Source organism: Oryx dammah, unplaced genomic scaffold, assembly GCF_014754425.2.
Source record: "Oryx dammah isolate SB20612 unplaced genomic scaffold, SCBI_Odam_1.1 HiC_scaffold_11056, whole genome shotgun sequence".
In the NCBI taxonomy this organism is placed as follows: Eukaryota; Metazoa; Chordata; class Mammalia; order Artiodactyla; family Bovidae; genus Oryx; species Oryx dammah.
Genome location: NW_024080450.1, coordinates 1,884,023 through 1,908,457, shown reverse-complemented (window position 1 = coordinate 1,908,457; position 24,435 = coordinate 1,884,023). Strand labels below are relative to the sequence as shown.

General features: G+C 39.6%; 1 protein-coding gene across 7 annotated transcripts in view; it reads left to right on the top strand.

Moving 5' to 3' along the window:
- LOC120860335 (transcriptional repressor NF-X1-like) overlaps positions 1-24,435 on the top strand; it is a 65,494-nt gene that overhangs the window by 13,333 nt on the left and 27,726 nt on the right. For all 7 annotated transcript variants that reach the window (XR_005720300.1, XR_005720299.1, XM_040236145.1 and 4 more), the window contains 8 exons: positions 1,931-2,089; positions 3,441-3,518; positions 7,166-7,271; positions 9,992-10,063; positions 11,637-11,776; positions 15,343-15,442; positions 15,526-15,743; positions 21,138-21,235. Coding sequence is in view for 5 of the 7 variants with exons in the window: in XM_040236145.1 (XP_040092079.1) it covers positions 1,931-2,089; positions 3,441-3,518; positions 7,166-7,271; positions 9,992-10,063; positions 11,637-11,776; positions 15,343-15,442; positions 15,526-15,743; positions 21,138-21,235 (971 nt within the window). In the remaining 2 variants the exon portion in view is untranslated. The remainder of the gene's footprint in view (positions 1-1,930; positions 2,090-3,440; positions 3,519-7,165; positions 7,272-9,991; positions 10,064-11,636; positions 11,777-15,342; positions 15,443-15,525; positions 15,744-21,137; positions 21,236-24,435) is intronic.

The following is a 24,435-nucleotide window of genomic DNA, read 5'->3' as shown; positions in this document are numbered from 1 at the left end:
CTGGAATTTGTAGGATATTCAAAGTTGACAACTGTCACCACTTAACTAAATGTATGTGCATCCTAGTGGTCAGATTTCACTGTGACTGGACTTAGAAGCATCACAGCAGTGATTTCTTAACAAGCAATAAATTTAATGAATAAGAGAAACAGTAAAATAAAAAGACAGTCTTCAGGGTAAAAATTGTAGTGTTCTCAGATATGTTCCATACTTCACTTAACCTTTCTGCGTGCTTTAATTCTAACTCAGTGCTGTTCTGGAATGGTCACTAGGCATTTTCTATAAAAATCACCCCAAGTATAAGTCTTACTGGCCATTCCTCTGCCCCAGTCAGCTTCATATATAAATGTCTCAAACTTAAATCTTGCTCTCTTATGGGCTTTCTCTTACCTCCAGAATCTTTCAGAATCTTCCAAATGTAGCATGGTAACTGGTAGGAAATATAATTAACTTTGTTATTCAGAAATGTTAACCTATGCAAGGTAGAGTATCCCTACTTTTAAGAAAGAATCTGATTCCTTGGTTTTTATAATAGAATTCAGTTTTATAATGTATCCATCTGTGTCTAGAGCAGATCAATTTCCCTTTCATCAGTCACTCGCAGTATTTTCATTCCAGGCTTTCTCCAGAGGAAAAGCACTACCTCAGAAACTTTACTAAAGCCTAAAACTTTGCAAGGAGAGAGGTTATGGAACAGACTGGATGATACTCATTCATTCTCTTGACTCGTTCATTGAGAGATATCCCTGAGCACCTGGCATGGTCCAGGCAGTGGGAGTAGTATAGTCATCAGGGCCCTGGTCCTGCCTCCGGAGCTGACAGCATTGTGTTCTGTATTTCTTTTGACACTGAACTGGACAAACAGAGTACTCTTAGGAAGCTAATATTATGGAATGATTAAAATGTGAACTTTCGAGTTCACATTAATAGTGATGATTTGAATTTTGATTCTTAAATTTCTAGTTATGTGATCTTAGGTAAACGGTTTAACCACTCTGAGCCTTGCTTTCTTCATCTAAAAAATGGTACCTCTGTTATATCTTTGTTAAGAGAATTAAATATGTATAAAGTGCTTTAGCACAATAATCAGCATGATGTATTTAAGGTTAGTTGTTTTACTTTTTTAACTTAATTTGGACCTGATAACAGATAAAGTAGTATTGTGAAATAAATGTTCAAAATAAGGACTTAAAATAAGGAATACACAAACACTATGTACTCTCAGGTCTGGCTACACTTGGGATTTAGAAAGATTTCACTGAAGTCGTGTTTGAGGCAAAAGTCTGGGAGTGGGTGAAGGTATTGAGGAGTAGATCTGGGAGGATTCTTATGACATCATACCCTGGTCTCTCTCATAGATGCTGAGCTTCTGGAACCAGAGACTGTGTCTCCTTCAGTCTAGTAACCCTACCATGAGGCTTGTGGTAGGCACCAAACCTGTCTTTGTTGAGTGAACAACCAAAGACTTCCAGGGTATCTACTAGAACCGTCTCATGACCATGGGTTGTTGAAACCTGTCTAGGCTTAGTTTTCTTGCACCCGACCACTGCAGCTTCACGAGCTCCTCCCTAACGTCAATTCACGGATATGGTAAATTCGAAGAGGGCAAGGCATGGTGCCATGAGTCTCTCCTATGAACTGTCTAGCCATGTGTTAGGAGGAGATACTGGTGGGATCCTGGGCAGTTTCTTGGGAATGTTTCCTCAGATGGGTGAATCCCTTCCTGAGTCCCAGACCTGCTTCCTGAGTCCTCCATCTCAGCATACCCCTGCCCCTTCCCAGCCTGACACTCTGAACAACCACCGTGCTCAGAGCCAGACATCCCTTAAAATCTGTGTGTTTGCATTCTTCTCTCAGATGCCTTGCTGATCCTTGGTTGACTAAGGAATGTTTTTCTGTGTTTGAGTTTCTCTGTTTTGTTTTTAAACAGGTTCTCTGATTGAACAGCTCACCACAGAAAACTACGAGTGCATGGTGTGCTGTGAGTCGGTCCGTGTCACAGCCCCGGTGTGGAGCTGTCAGAGCTGTTACCATGTGTTTCATTTGAGCTGCATAAAGAAATGGGCCCGGTCTCCAGCTTCTCAGGCAGGTCAGTCATTTCTCTCTTCTGAGTAGTTTTCCTCATCCATTTGGTATGTTCAGGTTTAATTCTCCTTGAGTATTTTATCTGCAGGGAGAGTATGGTGTCCTGAGCACATATTTTGGATGACCACTATTAAGCTATAAATCTTAAACCAGCTAAACATAACACATTAAAATATACTTAAGGTACAACATAATTAGTGACTTTTACTGAAAATGGTTGTTTTATCCAAATAGCAACTATAGAGAACAGCTTTTAAAAAATTGAGGTATAGTTTATATACAATGTTACATAACTTTCAGGTGTACAGCATAGCTATTTGCAATTTTTAAAGGTTATATTCCGTTTATAGTTACTATGAAATATTGGCTATATTTCTTGTGTTGTACTGTAGATCCTTGTGTTGTACTATAGATCCTTGTAGCTTATTCATTAGAAAAGATTTCTTGTATAGTTTGCTTTAGAAAATTTATAGAAAGCAATATTTAATTTACTCTTAGGATTTTGAATTTGCTATAGCTTTAAGAGATCTTCTCCATAGTATTTTGTGGGCTTTTCCTGAAGTTATAGTAATATTTAGGGATAATGCAAATATTATCAATTATATATGGTTTCTGAACTTTGGCTCTCCTAATTTAAAACATTTGGATTTTCCTGCATGTATGCAAGTTTTTTTTGGCTTCCCTGGTAGCTCAGCTGGTAAAGAATAACGGGCCATGCAGGAGATCCCAGTTTGATTCCTGGGTCGGGAAGATCCCCTGGAAAAGGGATAGGCTACCCACTCTAGTATTCTTGGGCAGGATAATGTGAGTATTATTAATAATATATGTTTTCTGAACTTTGGTGCTTCTAATTGAAAACATTTGGGTTTTCCTGCATGTACTCAAGTATTTTATCCTACCTTTTTTTTCAAACCAAGGTTCAGATGATTACTTTGATACTGAAAATAATAGAACATTCTCCCGCAGAATAAAAAGTTAATCTCATGAAATGCTGGAAATGTTAACTAAGACCATGGTGATAATCATACTGTAATATATAAATGTGTCACATCAATGCGCTGTGCACCTTAAACTCACACAGTGTTATGTGTTGATTCGATCTCAATTTTTAAAAGTAGGATGAAATGCATACCTACTTTATTCACAGTATTTGAAGTCCTTATAAATGTAAGCCTAAATCCAATATTTAAGCAAAGCATTCAGTATTGTGAATTTTTTCTTTAAAGTCTGATCCTTAACATGGAAACTGCTACCACTGATTAGGTATTAATGACTTTCTATAGATTTAAAATGTTTTAAATTACATGTGCTTTTGTAAGGAAATTATTTTGATTTCCTGTCATTTTTCTTGACAGATGGCCAGAGCGGTTGGAGGTGCCCTGCATGTCAGAATGTTTCTGCACATGTTCCTAATACCTATACTTGCTTCTGTGGTGAGTTTTTTTTTATTTTTTAACATACAGTGATGTGTTTTGCTTTCACTTTGTGCATTGTGCCTTATTTCCCAGCACAGGAGAGGCGGTGTGCTGGGCATGCTTTAGAAGTTACTAATGAGACTTCAGAGCTACGGCATCTATAAGACGTCACATGCATGTGATCTGTACACAGCTAGAGTCACAGGCCTTTGTATTCTTGGCAGACTGTTCTGGAGATAGGCCTTCTCATCATGCCCACCAGATCGCCTTGGTCTTCTCTTTAGATCAGAGCTGATCAGATGGCAGAAGTAGGTACAGGTTGCTTCTCACCTCTAACTGTAACTCACTTTGAAATTCCAGATTTGAATAACATGAGTGAAGAGTAGTGTGAAGTGTACTTTATGTAATCCAAGAAGTCAGTCATTGGCCTTTGTAATAAAGAGAGATTTTCTGTAAACCAGTATTACAAACTCTGTATCCTTTTGCTCTTTCTCTTTATGGAATACTTCTTCCTGTTTTGGAATAGCTTGGTTCTTCCATGTGTTAGGAAAAACACTTTTTGTGATCCAGATGCTTGTATCTGTTGCTAACATATTTCCTACATGTCTTTTCTCTCTCTCTCTTTCCTGCCTGTCTTTTAATGGCTAGACTTTACCACCTGATGGATAGGGAAGCCTGGTGTGCTACAGTCCATGGGGTCGCAAAGAGTCAGACACAACTGAGCGACTGAACTGAACTTACCATCTGGCTGTTGATTTCTCAGATTATATTTCTTAACCATTTTTCTCCCTCCTTAAACTACTTCATTTTTACTTCTGTCCTCATTACCTCTCTGAAACTGTATTCAGAAGTCATCGATGACTCCCTTCCTAATAAAATTCAGGGCTGATTTTATAAATTCTTAAATTTTTTGGCCCTTATTACTTTTGACCATTCGCTTCTTGAAATGACTAGCTCTGTTTCTTTTCTGCTTGCTCTCCTTTTTCTAACTAATTTGCTCACATTTCTCCTTTCTTATTGGTTAACTGCCAGCTTCCACCAAGAGTTGGTCACTGACCATCAACAGTTTTTAACTTCTAGACTCAACCTCTTTGTGAACTCAGCTATCTTCTTTTCTTTAAATCCTCATCCACTGTTTCATTCAAGATCTTACCCCAACCGTCCTCTTCCAAAGAAAACCTCCCTTTCTCATCTCCACTCCTACTTTGGCCACTCTTATCCAAACTCTGCTGGTCTCAATATGTTTCATTGTGAAAATCTGAGGCTCAGTAGATACTGAATTAGTATTAGTTGAAGGAATGAATATTCTTGAATGTACTACCAGAAAGGCAGCAAGAGATCAATTGTAAATTGGACAATTAAGACCAATACCAAGGCTTAATTATTTTAAAGGATTTTTGAACATGAAGCACCAGATGAAATTTAAAATCTTGTTAAAGCCTTCACTGACAAACTGTATATGAGAACCTAAGAAGGTAAAAGAATGTGAGGGTGAAGGTCAAGATGATCTGAGTGAGGTAGAATGATGTGGGAATGCAAATAATGTCCTTGTTGTACCTGAGGACTTTGCCCTACGCTGCTCTTCAGGGAGACCATCGGTTTAATGTACTTTATTGAGAACTTATTAACGTACCAGGCACCATGAAGAAGCAGAGGAATTAGACTATTAATTGACTTCCCAGAGGTTAGAGGCTAAGATTTAAGACACAATTAACTTGCTGTTCTACTTGAAGTACAGAGCCTGTGACTTCTGGCTGGATGATAAAAGGGGCCTTCATGAAGGAGGTGAAATTGAAATGGGCTTGGAAACTAGGTTTAAAACCAACAAGGCTTAGAGTCTGTTGTGAGGAGTCATCCAGTTATGGAGCCCAGGGTCTATGAAGGTGGAGGAGTAAGAGATGACTGGAAAGGTAGGGGTGACTTCTTCATGCCAGGCCTAGATGTTGGGACTTCATTTGTCAGGCTGTGGGAAGCCACTGAGGACATTAAAGTGATTCTTTATGAAGATCAGTCTGGCAGCAATGAGTAAAGTATTTTGGGACCTAAAGAGTTTGGGGACTTATAATAACTCAGGTGAAGAATGGTGAAAGTCTGGAATGGGTTTTAGAGTGGGACAGAAAGGAAAGAGTGTAAAATTTCAAAGGTAAACAGGAATTAATGACAGTGGGAAAGGAAGGAACCCAAATGTGGCTCCAGAGTTTCACGCTTTTGGAAATGGTGATACCAAGAACAGAAATGGGCAGGTCAAGAGAACCAGGTTTGGTGGAGACAAGTGAATTCAATTTAGAAATGTTGAGTTGGAGGAGTAAGACAAGCAGTGAAAGGTGTTCTACAGGAAGTGAGGAATATTTGAAGACAGATCAGCATTTAGGGATGATAGTCACACTTGAGAGCAATAGGTGAGACGCTAGCAGGTGAAAGGGTAACGAGGGAAAAGAAGTTGATAATGCAGAACCCTGGCAGGTGAAGGGGAAAGAACCACCTTTTAGAGTCAGGGAAGGAGGTTGGGGCCAGTGGAAGATGGTAGGAGAAAACCTGGGCACCATGTTGAAGCAAGAAAGCACAGAGTCAGGGAGGTTTTTCTGATGGTGTGGAGATGAGGTTCTGGCCAGTAGAGGAGGAGCGGGAGCTGAGGTGGAGGGAGACGCGGTGTGAGGTACACTGTGTAGGAAAATTGACAAGATTTGGTGATTAAACAGAAAATAGAAGAAAAAGGAGGATGACTCTAGTTTTTGAGTTTGTGAGACTCTTGACCGTGATGGTGTCACTAACAGAAGCAGGGAACCCTGAAGAGGTTGGGGCCTAAGAAGAAAGATGCCAACTTAGTAGATACATAGGCAGTTTGAAGTGACTGAAACCTCAAGCACGGATGTTCAGCAGACAGTTAGACATGTGGGGCTGAAACTGCGGATTCAGGGCAACATAGAAAATAAAGATTTAGGACTCATTGGCCTTGAGGTGTATTGAACCTCACAGAAATGAACAAGATTTCTGAAAGAGACAGGCAAGAGAGAAAAGCAGAGGCCAGGGATCAGGAATTGGCTTCATTTAGGGTGTAAATTGCCCAAGTGAGAATGAATTCCTCAAGGTCGCAGGGCAGTCCCATGCCTCTCAGTTTTACTCTTCCTGCCCATGCACTGAGTTCATGAAAGAGGCTTACTAAAGATTTTTTTGAGTGACTTGATTATAAAACTGTAACCCTTTTATGCCTATATTACAACTTTAGAATAGACAAGTTCCTACTATGCAGGGGAGCCTCCGTCCTTTCCATCACTGCTGCCTCCCCGCCAGTGCTGTCTTCGCCTGTTTCCTCTCTCTGGTTCTTAAAGTAGATACTCCCCTGTCAATTCAAAGACCCATTTATAGAAGGGCTTATTTTACAGGATTATTTTTAAAATCTTAGATTAAATTAGTGAAAGTGACATATTCGTAAGTAAAAATGACTAGTTTGTCTTTTCCAGGTAATCCCAACTTTATCATACTTGGTAAAGCTTTTGACAAGTAACATTACATTCAACTTTTTATTTGAGGATAATGTGTTTATTGAACTAATGAAAACCTCACTTATGTTTCATACTGTCTGGTTATATTGTATGATTTCACTGAAGTCTACAGGATAACAGTTGAAATTAATACCATTAACTCTCTGATCTGATATGTTTTAGGCAAGGTAAAGAATCCTGAATGGAGCAGAAATGAAATTCCACATAGTTGTGGTGAAGTCTGTAGAAAGAAACAGCCTGGCCAGGACTGCCCACATTCCTGTAACCTGTAAGTTGGAACTCTAGACTCCTGGGGATGAGCACTTGCTGTGTGCCAAGTACTCTACAAAAGTTGACTCGCTGAATCCTAACCACAGCCCAGTGATGTATAGATATTTATCATCTCCATTTTACAGATGAGGAAAGAAATGAACCATAATAAACAGTTGATCAGTTACAAATAAATTTCTACAGACTGACTTCAGATGTAGGTTTAATTCCTGTGTTCATCACTTACAGTTATGTGATATTGGACAAATTACTTCTCTGAGCCTCAGTGTCTGAACCTGCAAGGTAATAATGATATGATCAAAACTAATTGCAGAGTTCTACGAATATTAAATTAACACACTTAAGAGACTTGGCCCAGAGCCTGGCACATGGTAAGTGGTCAAAAATGGTAACACTTGCTTTTATTACCCAAACCTAAGAGTAATACAGACACCAGAGTGTTATAGTTGCTTCTGCTGTTATCTAGTTTCTGTTGCAGGAACAGGAGTTGGATCAGAGGTCTTGTGATCACCATGTGGGGGTGGTGCTGGGGACCGTCAGTGGGAGAGCTGTTCAGACTGGTCTAAACAGCATGGTCTGCCATCTGCTGGGCAGTCAGCCCCTCCTCTTCCTTTGACTGCTTTCCTAGATCAGAATCCAGAGACTCATCTATTCCTTCCCTCAATTGGCATTTTGAGTAAATTCAGTAATAAAAAATTAACCCTTGCATGAATTATCTTTCCGAAGCCTTCAATAGAAATGGGCCCCTGTTGTGACTATCAGAGGAGACCAGCTGTGATGCAGACCAGATGGTCAGTCACTGAAGGAGCATTTTAGAACACAAGCGCCCAGTCTCTGCCTCAGAGCAGTTAAATCAGAGTCTCCTGGGGTTGGGTCTAAGCTTTGTAGTGTTTTTTGTTTGTTTTTTTAAAAAATTTATTTAATTGAAGGATAATTGCTTTACAATATTGTGTTGGTTTCTGCCATACATCAACATGCATCAGTCACAGGTACACATATGTCCCCTCCCTCTTGAGCCTCCCTCCTGCCTCCCAACCCATCCGACCTCTCTAGATTGTCACAGAGCACTGGTGTGAGCTCCCTGGGTCATACAGCAAATTCCCGCTGGCTGGCCGTTTCTCTTGTGGTAGGGTAGGTATATATTTCCATGTTACCCTCTCTGTTTGTTCCACCCTCTCCTTCCCCCTCTGTCCACAAGTCTGGTCTCTGTCTGCATCTCCATTGCTGCCCTCTAAATAGGGTCATCAGTACCATCTTTCTAGATTCCATATATGCATTAATATACAGTATTTGTTTCTCTCTTTCTAACTTACTTCACTCTGTGTAATAGGCTCTGGGGTCATCCATCTCACTGGAACTGACTCAAATGCGTTCTAAGCATTGTAGTTGTAAAAGCTTTCCAAGTGATTCTAATACGTAGCAGTGTTGTGAACCATTACTCTTTAAGTCCAGGCCTCGGATGTTTGAAATAACCTGGAATCGTCCACACCTGACCAACAGTTTGTCTCTCAGTCTAAAGTTATGTAAATGTCCAGCCATGAAAATAATTTCATGAAAGTGTTGAGGCATATCATATGGAATGTAGCTATTGAATAATGATACTCATCCTTAAAGAAGCATGCTTAATCTTAGTCTTCTGTGGTTCAGTCTGTCCAAATGGGTCACCTTAGGAGACTGGGCACATGTTTCTAGATTGTTTTCAGTGTTTAAAACTGATTTAGTAATTATTATTACTGATTTAGGAGTTACATAAAAAAATCCACTCAGGCACACCTGATGTTTATAGCAAATTCTGGTACCTACTTGATGAATTCAACTCGTCTCTGATTGGCTTGTAACTCCCAAAGGATTGTGATTTGCCATCACGTAGATGCTACCTCCCCCCACCTCCCCTGCCAAGTTCCCAAAATGTTTTAAATAGTGATATTTCTGTGTAATTACCAGGGGTGTCTGCTTTGAAGAGGGTAGTATTTGTTTAAATATATCTATTTTGTTATTTTTTTCCTTTGGTCTCTTTTTATCATAGCTCCTATAAAAAAAAGTTCTGTTCGGAGGCCTGATTCTGACCTATAGCGTATCATTGAGCCCAGTCCTTTCCACGAGTTCCTCTCCCCTTTGTTACTCACCAGCAGGCCTCCCCTCACCCCCGCCTTCTTTTCACTGTTTGCATTGTTAGCCCATCACCTCTTAGCACTTCACTAGCGGATGAGAACATGTCTGTACTTCTCATGGACCTAGCAGATTTGAGGTCTGAACAGGGAAGCCTGCCATGCTGCAGTCCATGGGGCCGCAAAGAGTTGGACACGACTGAGTGACTAAACTGAATGGAACTGAACATTGATTGAGTTCTGATCTTCTAAAGGACTCTATTGACCATCCTGAGTGGCCACCTCTTTATCCCTACACACTGCACTAAGTGGGCCAAGACCATATTTAGAAATGCTTTCTTTGACTGGTCAGACCCAAATAAGACCAGTATTTTGACCTGGGCTTTTCTTTTCTGTTTAAATATTCTAAAATGGTTCTGCTATCAATCCTTTCTATATAAAAACATTGTTGGTGTCTTTGTTTAAATAGTTCATCAACTTTAGGTAAATACTAAAACATTTCATAGTAAGTTTATTTGCTGCCATATTCATGGTCAGGCTCAGTTGGGGCAGCTTTGTTCAGGGTTGGATACATAAATATGATTTATTCATCAAAACTTTTCTTTTTCAGTCTGTGCCATCCAGGACCTTGCCCACCCTGCCCTGCCTTTATGACTAAAACATGTGAATGTGGACGGACCAGGTAAAGTTAGACTTGTATTCCAAAAGAAGACTTCAGTTTCCACACTGATGGTTTATGTATGAATTTCTAAAATGAAAGATTAGTAGGTAGGTGCAAATAGTATTTATTTACTATCATTAATACATGGTAGGTGTAAATAGTACTTTTCTGTAAATAGTAAATCCTGTGCTGCCTTAATCCTGTTTTGCAGTCTTTTAAGTGATTAAAAAGTTATAAAAAGTGAGATTATCATTTTAAGTGAAATACTATGGGACTTTTTTCTTAATATCTTCAGTGGATGAAAGAACCAAGAGTTGAACCCCAGCCTGCTAAGGTTCAGGAGGCAAGGATCATTTATCTGTGCCTACTGTAGTATCTGGTGTCTAGGGGGTTTTCAGTGAATATTGTTGAAAGAAAGAATAAGTGGCCCCCAGAGCCCACCCTCTTTTCATTACAGTGCAAGTTATGCTCTATCAGAGCAGGGACCATTGGTAGCTGCATAGCTGCGGAGTGCCTCTGAGGTCCAGTGAAGACCAGACAGTGATTCCTGAACCATAAGATGAGATGGAAGAGTGCAGATTTTTCAATGATAAACATAAGTGTTTACTGAACTTACAAGAGTAGCAGTGTAGCCTGAGAGTCACATGCAAGGCCTTCTGGTCAGAAAGCCCAGGTCAGATTTGGGCTCTGCCACTAACTAGTTGTTGACCTGGGCAAGTTGCTTTCTCCTGCTGAGCCTCATTTTTCTTATCTTCTTATGGTAGAAATAATAATGTCTTCCTCAAGGGGTTGATATTAGCTGTGATGCTGAGCACTGGAAACTGACCATCTATGTATGTAACAGTGACTTTTTAAAACAAAATACATAGCTGAAGTGAGAGTAGTGGAATAGAGTAGAACTTTTTGTCGGAGAGTAGATTGCAAGCTCTAAACCATTGCCCTGAAAAGAAACCTGAAGACAATTGTGTAAGAGCAGTGGCCTCATATCCTTCTCTGGCTAATAGGTCAACGAAATCAGGATGTTTATTAGAACAAAGCCAGAATTATTTCCCTTCCTGAATCAGTCACATACAGTATGTTCTTAAGTACAATATTAACAGCTGCTGAAAATGCCAGAGTGCAAGGTCCCAGGAGAAGGCCATTGTGCTTGCATTCCAGGAATATTCGTTAGAACTACATCTTCCAACTTCTCCACCCAGATCTGTAAGATACTGTGGGAGTGCCAGGCTCTTTACCGTCTGCATGCTGCTTCAACTCAGAGGAGAAATCACAGTGTAACAAATACTTAGGCCCTCAATTCCTCTCTGGCCAGAAAATAGGGGACAGAGAAGCAAAGGAGGAAAAAGAAAAGTGGAGAAAGGAAGAGTAATTGAGGGAGTGATTGGAGGAGGGAAACATAGAAGTCGGAGAAATGGGGCCCAGAGAGGTTTAGTAGATTTTGGGGAAGGGTTAGTTTAGCTGTCGAACAGGACCTCAATGTCCAACATTAGGCTGCTGCTGCTGCTAAGTCACTTCAGTCGTGCCCGACTCTGTGCGACCCCATAGACAGCAGCCCACCAGGCTAATGCCGTCTTTATGTTTTCTCTTTTTATAGGCACACAGTTCGCTGTGGTCAGGCTGTCTCAGTTCACTGTTCTAACCCTTGTGACAATATTTTGAATTGTGGTCAGCACCACTGTGCTGAGCTGTGCCATGGGGGTCCATGCCAGCCTTGTCGGGTCATATTGAACCAGGGTAAGTGGTGAGCACACCAGTCAGCCCTACTTAGGGACTTTTTTGGAACCTTATTTACAGTTGTATTGATGACATGGATTTTTCTCAAGCCTGTATTCACAAAGACTCTATTAGGTCTGTTATCTTGGGTAGAAAGAACTGGAGATATATGAATGATTGGATGGTTTTCATTATTTTGGTCACATAATACCAGTATAGGTCATTGTCCTATAGAATTTGGACAGTAGGTTTTTTTTAATGCTGTTTAAAAGTAACTGCTTGGGAAATCTTTTTGCAGTAACTACTTGAAAAGGGCACAGAAAAGGCCAAAGAAATCTTGAAAGAGAACAAATTTGAAAGACCTGATTTTATGGCTGATAAAGTAATAGTAATAATGACATTGTGGTTATTGGTATAAAGGTAGGCTAGTAGATTCTAACAATAGAGTCCAGAAATAGACCTCAGTATATTATAGTCAGTTTATTTCAGCCAAGATATTAAGTTAATTCAGTGGGAAAAGGAGTCTTTTTACAAATGGTCCTAGAACAACTGGATGTTTATATGGGAAAAAAGTGATCCTCAACCCCTGTCTCACTCTTTACACAGACATTAATTCTATATGGATCTTGGACTTAAATGTAAAACCCAGGAACAGTTTCCAGAAGAAACTATAAAAGAATATTTTCATGACTTTGGGATCAGGCAGAGATTTTCTAGAGCAACAAAAAATGTTAAATTGAACTTTATCACATTAAGAAATTTCTGTTCAACAAAAGACAACATTAAGAAAATGAATAGATAAATCACAGATTGTATGCAGAATATTTAAAGTACCCCTTCTAAAGAAAAACAGAAAGATAGTCTCCTACAAATCAACTTGAAGAGGTACTTCACAAAAGAAAATAATTATAAATGGTCAATAAACACATAGAAGATGCTTAACACCTTTAAACACTAGGAAACTGTAAATTAAAGGCACAGTAAGAGTAGAATAGTATAACCACTTTAAAAAACAGTCTAAGGAATCTCCCCAGTGGCCTAGTGGTTAGGATTCTGCGCTTTCACTGCCGTGGCCCAGATTTAGTCCCTGGTCAGGGAACCTAGGTCTCACAAGCTGTGTGGTACAGCCGAAAGGAAAAAGAGAATAGTAGTTCCTTTAAAGGTTAAACATAGAGTTGCCATGTGACTGTAGTTCTACTCTTTGGCATATACCCAAGGGAAATGAAAATATATGTCTATACAAAACTTCTAAATGGATGTTCATAGCAGCATTATTCATAATAGTCAAAATGTGGCAATAACGCAAATACCTATCAACTGATAAATGGAATAATGTGATATATCCATAAAAAGGTGTATTATTCAGCCATGAAAAGGATTGAAATATTGATACATGCTATGAAGTGGATGAACCTCCAAAATATTATACTAAGTGAAAGAAGTGAATCTCAAAAGACCACTTACTCTATGCTTTCTCTGTTTTTATGGCTATCTTAAATCTGCAGAGATCCTGGGTTGCAATGCATTGGTCCTATAGTTTTAGTTCATTATATTTTACTTTGATGTGACGCTGTTGATCAGTGTTGGCACTTAAAATAAGAAACAGCCCTGTGAAATGTTTTGTACATCCCTGTGAAATGTTTTGTGGTATGTACTATAAGGACTTTACATAGGGAATTGTGCTGTATATTATTTAGTGTTTTGCTTATGGGTCCTCTGAGAAGAAGGTCCTGTTTGTTCTTAGTTCCAAGAATAGTTGTTTTTCCTCAAAGATAATATCTTGGGAAGCTGGTAAACTGACCTAATGTCCATCTTTATAAGTGTGTACTTTTTAGCTACGATTCATTCTGTATCTTTACCATTATTTTCCTTTTTACTTTCACATCTTTTATGTTCTCTTCATTTATCTCATATATCCTTATATGCTACATTAAACCTATTTTGAGATAAGGCAGGAGTAAATATATACTGGCAGTTTGGTCTTAGCAGTATAGATTGTCTTTGATCTGGACCATTTTTAGCTCTTGATTCATATTGGACTAAATGACACTTTTTTGTCAGATTTGTATGGATCCCAGTCTCTTCCTTCCTGTTTTTGTGTATGTAGCTGATTTTTTCAAACCCAGTTGAAGACTTTTTGTTTGTCCATATTATATATCTAGCAAAGTATGTAGGCCATCAGCATAGTGGCTGTATCAACTTATATTCCCAGCAACAGTGTAGATGCATTCCATTTTCTCCACACCCTCTCCAGTATTTATTTGTAGACTTTTTGTCTCAAGGTGTTTTTTAGTTTCTGTTTTGTTGAGGTTTAGTTCCCTAGTATTGTCATCAGTCCTAGAGAATGTTCATGTGTGCTTGAAAAGAATTGTCAGTTTTCTGACCCTTGATTCTCCGGTTCATAGCTATCTTATACCTCTGGAAAAAAAGAAGTCTGTTCTATTTGAGCAGACATTTAGCAAAAAAAAAAAAAAGCCTGCTTGCACAGTCTCCCTGTTGCTAGGGTTTTGTTTACCAATTTATTGATTCTGCCAATCTTGATTGCATATCCTGCACCTATAATTCATCTAATAAGTAAATCTTTATTTAATGAGTTTTAGAACAGGGAATGAAACTGCCCATGTATTTACTGGGAGAGTAAATATATATTTTAAAAATCAAGCATCTTGGTTAATATATTTATTGATAAAAAGTTTTCATTATAAACTAAAAATATAAAGTGACCCTTATCAGAAAAATTATATAAATTGATGAAATTTAGTCCTTACCAGACTTTGTTACATATTAGTTAGAAACCAACTCTTTTCTTGTGGTGCTTTGAAAATAACTCCTTAAGTGCAGCACATAAAGCAACCCATTATTTCTTCAACTGACAGAAAAATCTATAGATATTAGGCTGAGTTCTCTGTATAGTCAATAAAAGTCTCAAGTTCTTTGAAACACTTTTTACTCAGTGTCAGGACTCAGACATGATTACTTCAAATTTAACAATAGTAGAATACAGATTAGTAAGGATTTTATATTGTATCTATCTTAAAGTTTCTTTTTAGCAGCAGACACTTTTCCTAAGCACTTTATGTGAACCCCAAGATATGAAGTATTAAATCCATGCTGAAGACAGACTGAAAACCACAATCACAGAAAACTAACAAAAAAAAAAAAGAAAAAAAAAAAAAATCCCGTTGCTTTGGTTAAAAAGGGGGGGGAACCCCGCCATCAGTGCCTCCATAATTACCCCATTTAGCTTCCATCTTCTGTGACATCTCCATAGGACCCCAGGGAGCCTCATGATCCATGGTTTCCAACCATGGCCTTATGGACCAGTCTGTTTCACTTTAATGCTCATGTTGAGGTGTGCTACAGGTGTACCATGAGATGTGTTAAAATTAACAAAACCTTCTAAATTTGTTTCCTATGGTAGAGCTCTTAGATGGGGCTTAGAGCTGCTGTATAAGCCACATTTACTTCTGAGCCAGGTCTGATCAACAGTAGTGAGTAGGATTTTGTGTCTTCTTATAGATTGCTTAGAGTATTTTAAGCACTTGTGCAGATTACTAATCTTTCATTTTTGAAATTGTGTCTTCAAGTATGCTACTGTGGCAGCACCTCCCGAGATGTGTTATGTGGAACAGACATAGGAAAGTCTGATGGATTTGGGGACTTTGGCTGTTTAAAGATATGTGGCAAGTAAGGTTTTACGTTTTTCTCAGTTACAGTAAAGCTGTATTTAATGCAACAGTTCTGTAATAGTGTGTTATTTTTCTTAACAGGGACTTGAAATGTGGGAACCATACGTGTTCTCAAGTGTGTCACCCTCAGCCCTGCCAGCCGTGCCCACGGCTTCCCCACCTGGTGCGCTATTGCCCTTGTGGGCAAACTCCTCTCAGCCAGTTGCTTGAACTTGGAAGTAGTGGTCGGAAGACATGCATGGATCCTGTGCCTTCATGTGGAAAAGTGTGCGGCAAGCCTCTGCCTTGTGGTTCCCTAGGTAACTAGTGGGCGGAAAGTTGTCTTTAAAAATGTAAATGTAAATATTTGGCAGCAATGACTACTTAAAATAGTATTTAATTCCAGTTACAGTATCAGAGGTTTTTCTAAATAATATGATCAGATTTGTGTGGTTACTTTTTCTTTCCTTCTCAAAATATACTTGTGAAAGCTCACATTTGCCCGAATGATCTTTCTATTAATAATTCAGGTATTGCCAACTCAGGACAGTTGTGGTTAGTGACTGTTTTGTTGGGGGGGTGGGAGGGGGAGGTTGGGGTGTTTATGATTTCTCTTAGCAGCCTATATTAGTACGAATGCCAGGTATCCTTTTAGTAATTTAGGGTTCGGCAAGTATTTAGAAGCATTTTCGTATAATAGAAACACTTTAACTGGGTGAGGCGTTTTAAGAACTGAAATTTTAAGTGCACTTAAACTTTATTCATTTGAACCACTCAAGAAACATCTTTCTCTTCAGATAGATTTCCCATCTAACAGAATAACACCTCCTGAAACTCATTTTGAAGAGACATTTTTCTAAAATTTACATTACCTTCTTTCTTTGAATAGAGGTTACCGAAGATAATTTCTTTCCCCTTATTTGACTGAGTCATCATTTCCCTGAACCTCAGTTATTGTATTCTACTGAATACACTGATTCCCTCTGGGCTTGCTGAGTTTTTTCAGGTATTTCCCCATAGCAAGGTGCAGTTTGACTGTTTTACTTAATTGTTAAACCTTTTGGTTGTTTATTTTCTTGTGAATGCTTTCAGTATGCCCATCTGCCTACCGTTAGTGACTCTCCGTTTCTTCTGACTTGTGGGCTTCTGATTACTTGGATATAGAAACCAGAAAAGTTTTGTTGAGATTAGCTATAAAGCAGTAGTCTGAGCTTCTGACTGATACTTTCTGAGGCAGTCCTTGGGATGTCCTTGGGATATGTGCATGTACAGTTTTACAGTGAGTTGGCAAAAAGCTGCGTATTTAGAAAAATGAACCTGAGCCATTGGGTCTGTATAAAAGAGGTGTTCCTGTAACTATCTGTGGTAAAGATAGACTCTTCTAAGTTTGGCTTCCATTTTTCCAAGAAGAAAGATTTCACATTTCTTCCAAGTACCAGTAGGAGCACCCTCCCTAATTCCTTTTCTCAATCTGACTTTAAAATTACGTAGAGAGAAGAAATGCCCTTTTCTCTTATTTTAATACATTTCAACCTCGTCAGGAAAATCGGTTGTCTATTGCTTCTCTGTGCCTACCAGGAAAATGTATCTTCAGATAAGCCCTGTGAAACAGAGATCAAATGACTTGCAAATCCAGAGAGATGGTAAAGATCTTCCCATTTCAGAAAGCACATGGGTCAGTTTCGTAAGAGCTTCATATATGACTAGATATCCTGCCCTGATGCTCAGATAGCTCGTTGGCATGGAGAGAAAGAGGAAATGTGAAATGGGTACTGCAGAGGGCCTTGAGCAAGAGGAAGACGGTAACTGTCAGTATGAGCAGACCTGGGGGTGAGACAAGACCCGCTCATGAGTTTCAAGAGTAACTGCTAAACTTCAGGAGAGTTTTAATCATGGAAAGCTTTTAAGGAGCTAGGTGAGTTGGATTGAGAAGCTCAAAGAAAAGCCTATAACTAGCAGTAACAGTGGATCTCATGTTTATTCAGGCCTGGCTTATCTACAGAAATCTTGTTTAGGTCCATTAGTATCTCACCCAGTAGGAAATTTCCATCCTAGTCACATAGCTTTAGTACAAAAGACTAGGTGGTATTCTGCTTTCGGGATGGTAGCCTGAGGAGCAAAACAAGCAAAGCTGGGGAAAACTATTTTTTAAAAAAGCAAGCAACCATTTAAAGTCTCTGGAAACTGTCCTGCACACATAACTCCAATAAAGAAATTTATATTGAAGAAAACCTACTAAAACTGAGTTAAGAACAGCAAGAGTCTGTGTTGTTTGAATCACAACCTACTCCCTCCTTCCCTCCCCCTTCCCAAATCAGCTCAACTAAAGGATGGGTGTGCCCAAGAAATCAGGGCTTCATCCGCCCTCAGTTCCCAGTCAAGGGTTCCTTGCTAGGAGGAACAGACCATCAGCATTTCTTATCCCCCCAACTCCAAGTTGAAAAGGCTAAACTTCTGGTAAGCACAACTGCCAGGTTTGGGGTTCCCTTCCTCCATACTGGGCAATGGCACCCCACTCCAGTACTCTTGCCTGGAAAATCCCATGGACAGAGGAGCCTGGTAGGCTGCAGTCCATGGGGTCGCGAAGAGTCAGGCATGACTGAGCGACTTCATTTTCACTTTCACTCCTCCATACTGGTCACACATAGATTGGAGGCCCTGTTCCAGTCACAACAGGCAGGAGTACTGGGACCTCAGTCACCGTCACCCCCGTTCATTTGCAGGGCAGAGGTTTCACGAGCCAAGAAAACTAGAGGCTGTTGTCGCACCCAGCACCCAGTGACTGAGTGACCTTTTCCAGCGGGAGAGACAGTCCATAAGGAAAGAGAGCTCCAAAATATCCCCTAAAGGAACTCAGTTTAATTTGAAAGAGAGTGTGGAGAAGTCAGACCTAAAGGCCCTTTAGAAAACAGTAGTTCCTCTTAATTAAGAGCAACAAGCTCAACTATAGGCCACCTAGTTCACCAGAGAGAAGCAGGGAAGGAGGTACCAAGAGGAACCATCCTGGGGTCAGAACAAACTTCAAAGACTTGCCTCAAAGACTACCTCTGCCCAAATTTTATTGGGTCAGACTGGTGAGCAATTTATGCCCCGGGATGCTGCTGTCAGCCAGCAATTAGTGAAGCCTCAGAACTGAATGTGATACTAAGAGAGGCGGCCAGCTTATCAGAAGGATCAGGGAAAGAAATGGTCAAAGAGAGTCCTGCTGACACCATTGTCTTCCCAAGGTGACAGTACACATGCCTAGGATTGTGCCATCAAAAGAATGACACCAGTGTCTTTGTATTGTGATAGACATAGGCTTCACTAAAATAGCCTAGTGAGCAAGCAGACAGGCTGTGAAAAGAGGACGCAGTATCCAGAGTTACTGCAAACAGCAGATTGCCAAAAATGTTCAGTTTCCAACAAAAAAATCACAAAGTATGCAAACAGAAAAAAAAACCCACAGGTAACAGAAACTTTCAGTTTTCTGTGAGAGTGATCAGTGTCAGATTTAAAGCTGTCAGGGTAGCCGTTATGAATACATTCAAAGAACTAAAGGAAACCATGCTTGAAGAGTTAAAGGAAGGTACAAAGGCAGTGTTGCATCAAACAGAGTATCAGTAAAGAGATAGAAATTATAAAAATAGAACCCAAAGGAAAATCTGGAGTTGAAAAGTCCAGTAATTAAAATTAAAAATTCATCAAAGGTACTCAACAGTAAATTTGAGCTGGCAGAAGAAAGGATCAATAAATGTGAAGATAGATCTGTGTTATAGAGATAATATAATCCCAAAAACATAGAGAAAATGAATAAAAATGAATAGTGCCTCGGAGAAACATGGGACACCTTTAAGCACATCAGGAGAATGGTGAAGCACCAGGAGAGGAGAAAGGAGCAGACAGATATTCAAATACTGGTGGGAAACTTTTCACATTTATTGAAAGACATTAATTTGCACATCCAAGAAACTAAAAAACTCCATAGGATAAATTCCAAGGCACACAGTGAAAGTGCTGAAGGTCAAAGACAAGGACAAAAGGGAGGTTTGAAAGCAGCAAGAGAAAAATGACACATTACATACTAGGGAACCACTATAACATTCACAGGTGACTGCTCATCAGAAACAGTGGAGAACACTATCACAAGAGGGAGCCGGTGAGACGCCCCATTCAAAGTGCTGAAAGAAAAAAATTACCAACCAAGAATCTTATATGCAGCAAGTCTTTCAAAAATGAAAAAACCGAGAGTTCTCTGCTAGCAGATCTGCTTTACAGGAAACACTAAAGAGAGGTCTTCAGGCTGATACATGTAAATCCACAAGAAAAAACAAAGAGTAAAGTTAATTACATAATCATAAAAGAAAGTATAAGTGCATATTTCTTCTTTCTCAAGTGATTTTAAAAGCGATAGTATAAAATAATATATATATAATTGTGTCATTAGGCCTATAATGTATAGAAATATATCTGACAATAACAGCACAAAGGGAGTAGGTGGAATTAAGGTTGTATTGCAGTTAAAGAAGTGATATCAGATGGTAACTCAGATCTTCAGGAACAAATAAAACCAGTAGCAGTAAATAAGATAAATAGAACAAATTGTGTTATATACTTGCTCTCCTTTCTTTTTTCAGCTTCTTTAATAGGCATAACATTATAGAAAGCAATAATTTTAATATTGTACTGTTAAATTTGTAGCATATTTAGATGTAATATGTATAGCAGTAATAGCACAAGAGAGAAGAAAAAAGCTATATGGGTATAAGGCTTCTGTATCTCACAGGAATTAGGTTTGTACACATCTGAAGTCCACTCGGATGTGTACCACTGATAAGCTCTAGAGCAACCATTAAGAAGATAACTCAAAATATAGTGGAAAATGCCACTATTGGGGGAAAATGTTACAGTGGAGAATATTCACTTAATGTAAAAGAAAACAATGAAGGAAGATTATATTAACAAACAAGCCATGAGACATAAAACTAAAAGTAAAATGGCAGATATATATCCAACTATATCAATCATAACATTTATGTAAATGATTAAGCAATTAGACAAAAAGCAGAGATTATCAAAATGAATTATAAAAAGAAGCAACTATAATGCCATCTTCAGGAAACAGACTTTAGAATCAGAGATACAGTTAGGCTGAAGGTAAAGAGATGGAAAAAAAGCATCGTGTAAACAGCAGCCATGGAGAGAGACTATGGATGATCCCTGGGGAGTCCACAAAACAGGACTTGTTCTAAAGCCTAGCTTAACAGAACAAGTGGCAGGCCGCCTATCACCAGACATTCATAGAACTTAGTCAGTGAGATTATGGATTATGGTTTCTGGTTATTTATGATCCCTAGATGATTTTGACTCCCTAGAGTCAAGAGTACTTCAGCAAGTCACCCATGGCTACAATTTTAAGGAGATCCAAGTCTAATTTGGAGACTTGAGGCCTCAATAAAGAGTCAGAAGATCTTTTCTTTGACATACACAGAGTACCTTGTGTCCCAAAGCATATTCCTATGACTAATGCTGAGGCCTTTCCTTGCTGGAAAAGGCCGAGCTGGCCAGATGGGGGGAAGATAAGGCAAGAAACATTAACAGCATCCATCTTCCTTCAGCTCTGGTGATGCAGTTACAGGGCACAGAGGTGGAGAACCATTGTGGCTAGTGAATTTGGGAATCTGAAAATGAGCAGTTGCAATTTTCATCCCCAGCTCTTTTCATTTTTATTAAAGATTTCATTCATACCTGTGAAAAGCTCTGTCATGAAGGAGACTGTGGACCATGCTCTCGCACATCAGTTATTTCCTGCAGATGCTCTTTCAGAACAAAGGTAAATCCTACACGATGCTAGAGTTGTTGCCACCAGTGCTTTTTATTAATCAGTTGGTGATGATGGGAGGGAAGGAATCAAAATAACCTCAGGCTTATTCCTGTTACACTGTTTTTGATTCATTCAATCCAACCAGTATATACTGACATCTACTGTGGATCAGTTGTAGAATAGGTATGAAGGGGTCCAGCGTGCAAGACTCAGAGGCCACTGATAGGCTTAGGGCCCATATACAAGTAGCTCGACTAAATATAAGTGTGACAGTGCTAGATGCCAGAAGAGAAGAGCAGTAGCACCACTGAAAGCAATTAGCTCACGAAGAAGTTAGAGGGGACACAGTCCACAAGATCTCCCTCACTTCTGACTCATTGCAGGAGTTTAGACAATTGCCAAATTAGTCCACATGACCACCTTCACCTCTGATACCGGCTGCAGTCCAGTGGTCCCCAAGGCTACCCTCAAGGTTTATTTGCTGCAAGAAGTCACAGAACTCATTGAAAACTGGTATATGCTTGATTACAGTTTACTACAGGGAAAGATTACAGATTAACATCAATCAAAGGAAGAAGTATGTAGGGCTGAATGCAAGACAGCACCAAATATGAAGCTTCCAGTTGTCCTCTCCCTGTGGAGTTGGAACAGTGTTACTTTGTCACCACCAGTGTGTGACTGTATGTGTGGAGTATTGCCAACCAAGGAAGCTCACCCACCCAAGCATGGGTGTTCAGTTTTTATTGGGGCTCCATCGTGTATGTATGGTTGACCGTCCATGTAGCTAGTTTCAGCCTCCAGTCCCTCCAGAAGTCTGCTAACACTGTGTGACCCAAAGCCTACACCTGAAACCACATCATTGGTCTTATGGTATGGCCAGCCTACACCCTAACTCGTATCAGACTTTGTGGTGACCCAAGGCCCCAGGCAAACAGTGAGACTCCTGTCAAGCATGATATTCCAAGATTACCTCCCAGAAGCCAGTAGCAAAAGCCAAACCTCTCTTCAGGTAATGTTAATTCTTCACCATACAACTGTTTTGTCAGTTTCTGCTTTCTGCCTGGGGCAACCTTGATTGGACCATGTGTTATAAAAAAGTCATCTTGCCGTTTTGGAATTGATGGACATTTCTGTTTCTGTAACCAGAAGAGGCAGGAAACTTTCCTGTGGAAGTCTTTGGGTACTTTTACTCATGGAACATACTGAGTGTTGATCTGCCCGGCTCTCTGACATACTTCTGGTCATTTCAGTGCATAATTAGCACCTGTCCCAGCAGAGCACAGGCTGGAGTAGAGACAGAATTCTGAGTCATTGATACCATTTGTTAAATACAGCCCACGGTCTGGATAGCAGCTGACTTGCAAATTGATTCTGAGGATATTGTCCATAAATTAGGAGCTAGCTTAATAAGTAAGTTTCCGAATTAAAGGAAAGAATGTCAGAGTAATTAGTGCCATTTACATGAGACTAAAGTTGTGTGAAGATGCATGGGGTTTTCTTCTGAATGAAATCATATTATATATAGGATAGTAAAGATATGTTGAATGTCAGGTACAGGACCACTTTATGCTTTGTAGATACCAGCTTGAAGGCTGTGAGATACTTTGATTTAGGAATCATACATTTTCTAATGCCTTGAGGTGCTCTTTGTGACCAAGAATTACAAACAGGATGCAGATGCACGACCTAGACGTGACCCCTGTCAGTTTGCTTTTCTCCCAGCAATCTCTTTCTCTGTCTGTGTGCTTTTTAGCTTCTCATTCACTCTGTGACCTCACTCCCTCAAATAGTGGACCCCATGGCAGTGAGTGTACTTTTGAAAGTTATGTGTAAATTAAATTTTTGCAAATAAAAGTCTTATTTTAAAATTACTGGAGGAGCTCATCTGTTAAACAATTTGACAAAGTGAAAGATCTCTTTGAAACACTAATAATCACCTCATTGTTCAGCCAGATTTTTCCTGAAGTGTCTTTTGTAATGGAATGGGCTTTTCCATGGAAGTGAGTTTTCTAGGTAAATAAAAACTTAATTTCTTAAAGCTTCAAAGGTTGTTTTCTTTTAACCCCTTTGGTAGGAGTCTTTAAGAAACGTATGCTGTATCTTACTACCTCTTAAGAAAGAATGCTGTATATAAGTTTTTATTGAAATTCATACATATTATAGGGAATTATGGGAGCTCTGCTTTTCCCTACAGGTGTAGATACCACTCCAGCATATCATTTCTTTTTTTTTTCTCAGCTCTAAAGAGCCTCATATCTTGGGGCGGCTATCATCTGTCAGGGAGAATCCCTTCCCATTCCCTGGAATGAATGAGCTCTGGCAGCTGCTGGGGTCTCAGGGTGGGGGCTACCTCTGGCCAGGGTCATTGCGCACCAGCACAGACTCCTAGGCTGGCTTCACCAAAATTGTTACCAAACACAAATTCACGTACCTGAGGCACAATGAGACCAAACAAATGAAACTTCGCAGTTTGGAGCAGAGGGAGGTTTATTGTAGGGTCAAGCAAGAAGGATGGCCTGTGCTCAAAAATTCCTAGCGTGTCATTTCTTAGCGTTTTTCAGTGTTCATGTTAACTAAAGCACTCGCTCAAGCAGTTTCCTGAGTCATCTTTGCATTATATCTCTAGAGAGCGTATGAGGAGTTTCTTTTTATCTTAGAACCCAGCCAACTCACTAATTTACTGAAAACGTTTTTCTAGCCAAGAAGCTTCAGTTTCTTAGACAGCTTCATGTCTGTTATCAACTCTAGCAGCTGCTCCTTTTTTTCGGGGTCATTTTCACAAAGAAGAAATGTTTTTATCATGTAACTTATTTCTGAGTATATAGCAGCCTGTCCGTGACATCAAAGCCAAATTTGGACAGAGATGCTGGGCAACCAGCCAGACACCGTCTCTCCCAAGTGACTGACTTGCTCTTCACACAGCAGCCTCACCATGCATGTTATTCAGGAACATGCATAAGTAAAATTACATGTGATAGACTTTTGAGGCTGTTCACACATACTTCAAACCAGGGTAATAAAATTTTGAATGGCCAAGGAGTTCTGCGTTCCACTTTGTTACAGTTCAGCAGCATTGCTGTGGTACTCCTGAGTGTGTAGAGCTGTTTGCCCCTGCATCTTATGGTACTGATGGTTACATGTTTTCAATTCTTATATCTTCTTTTTCTGTCGATACCCTTGCCAGACAGTTATTTCTCTTTGCTCTGCAT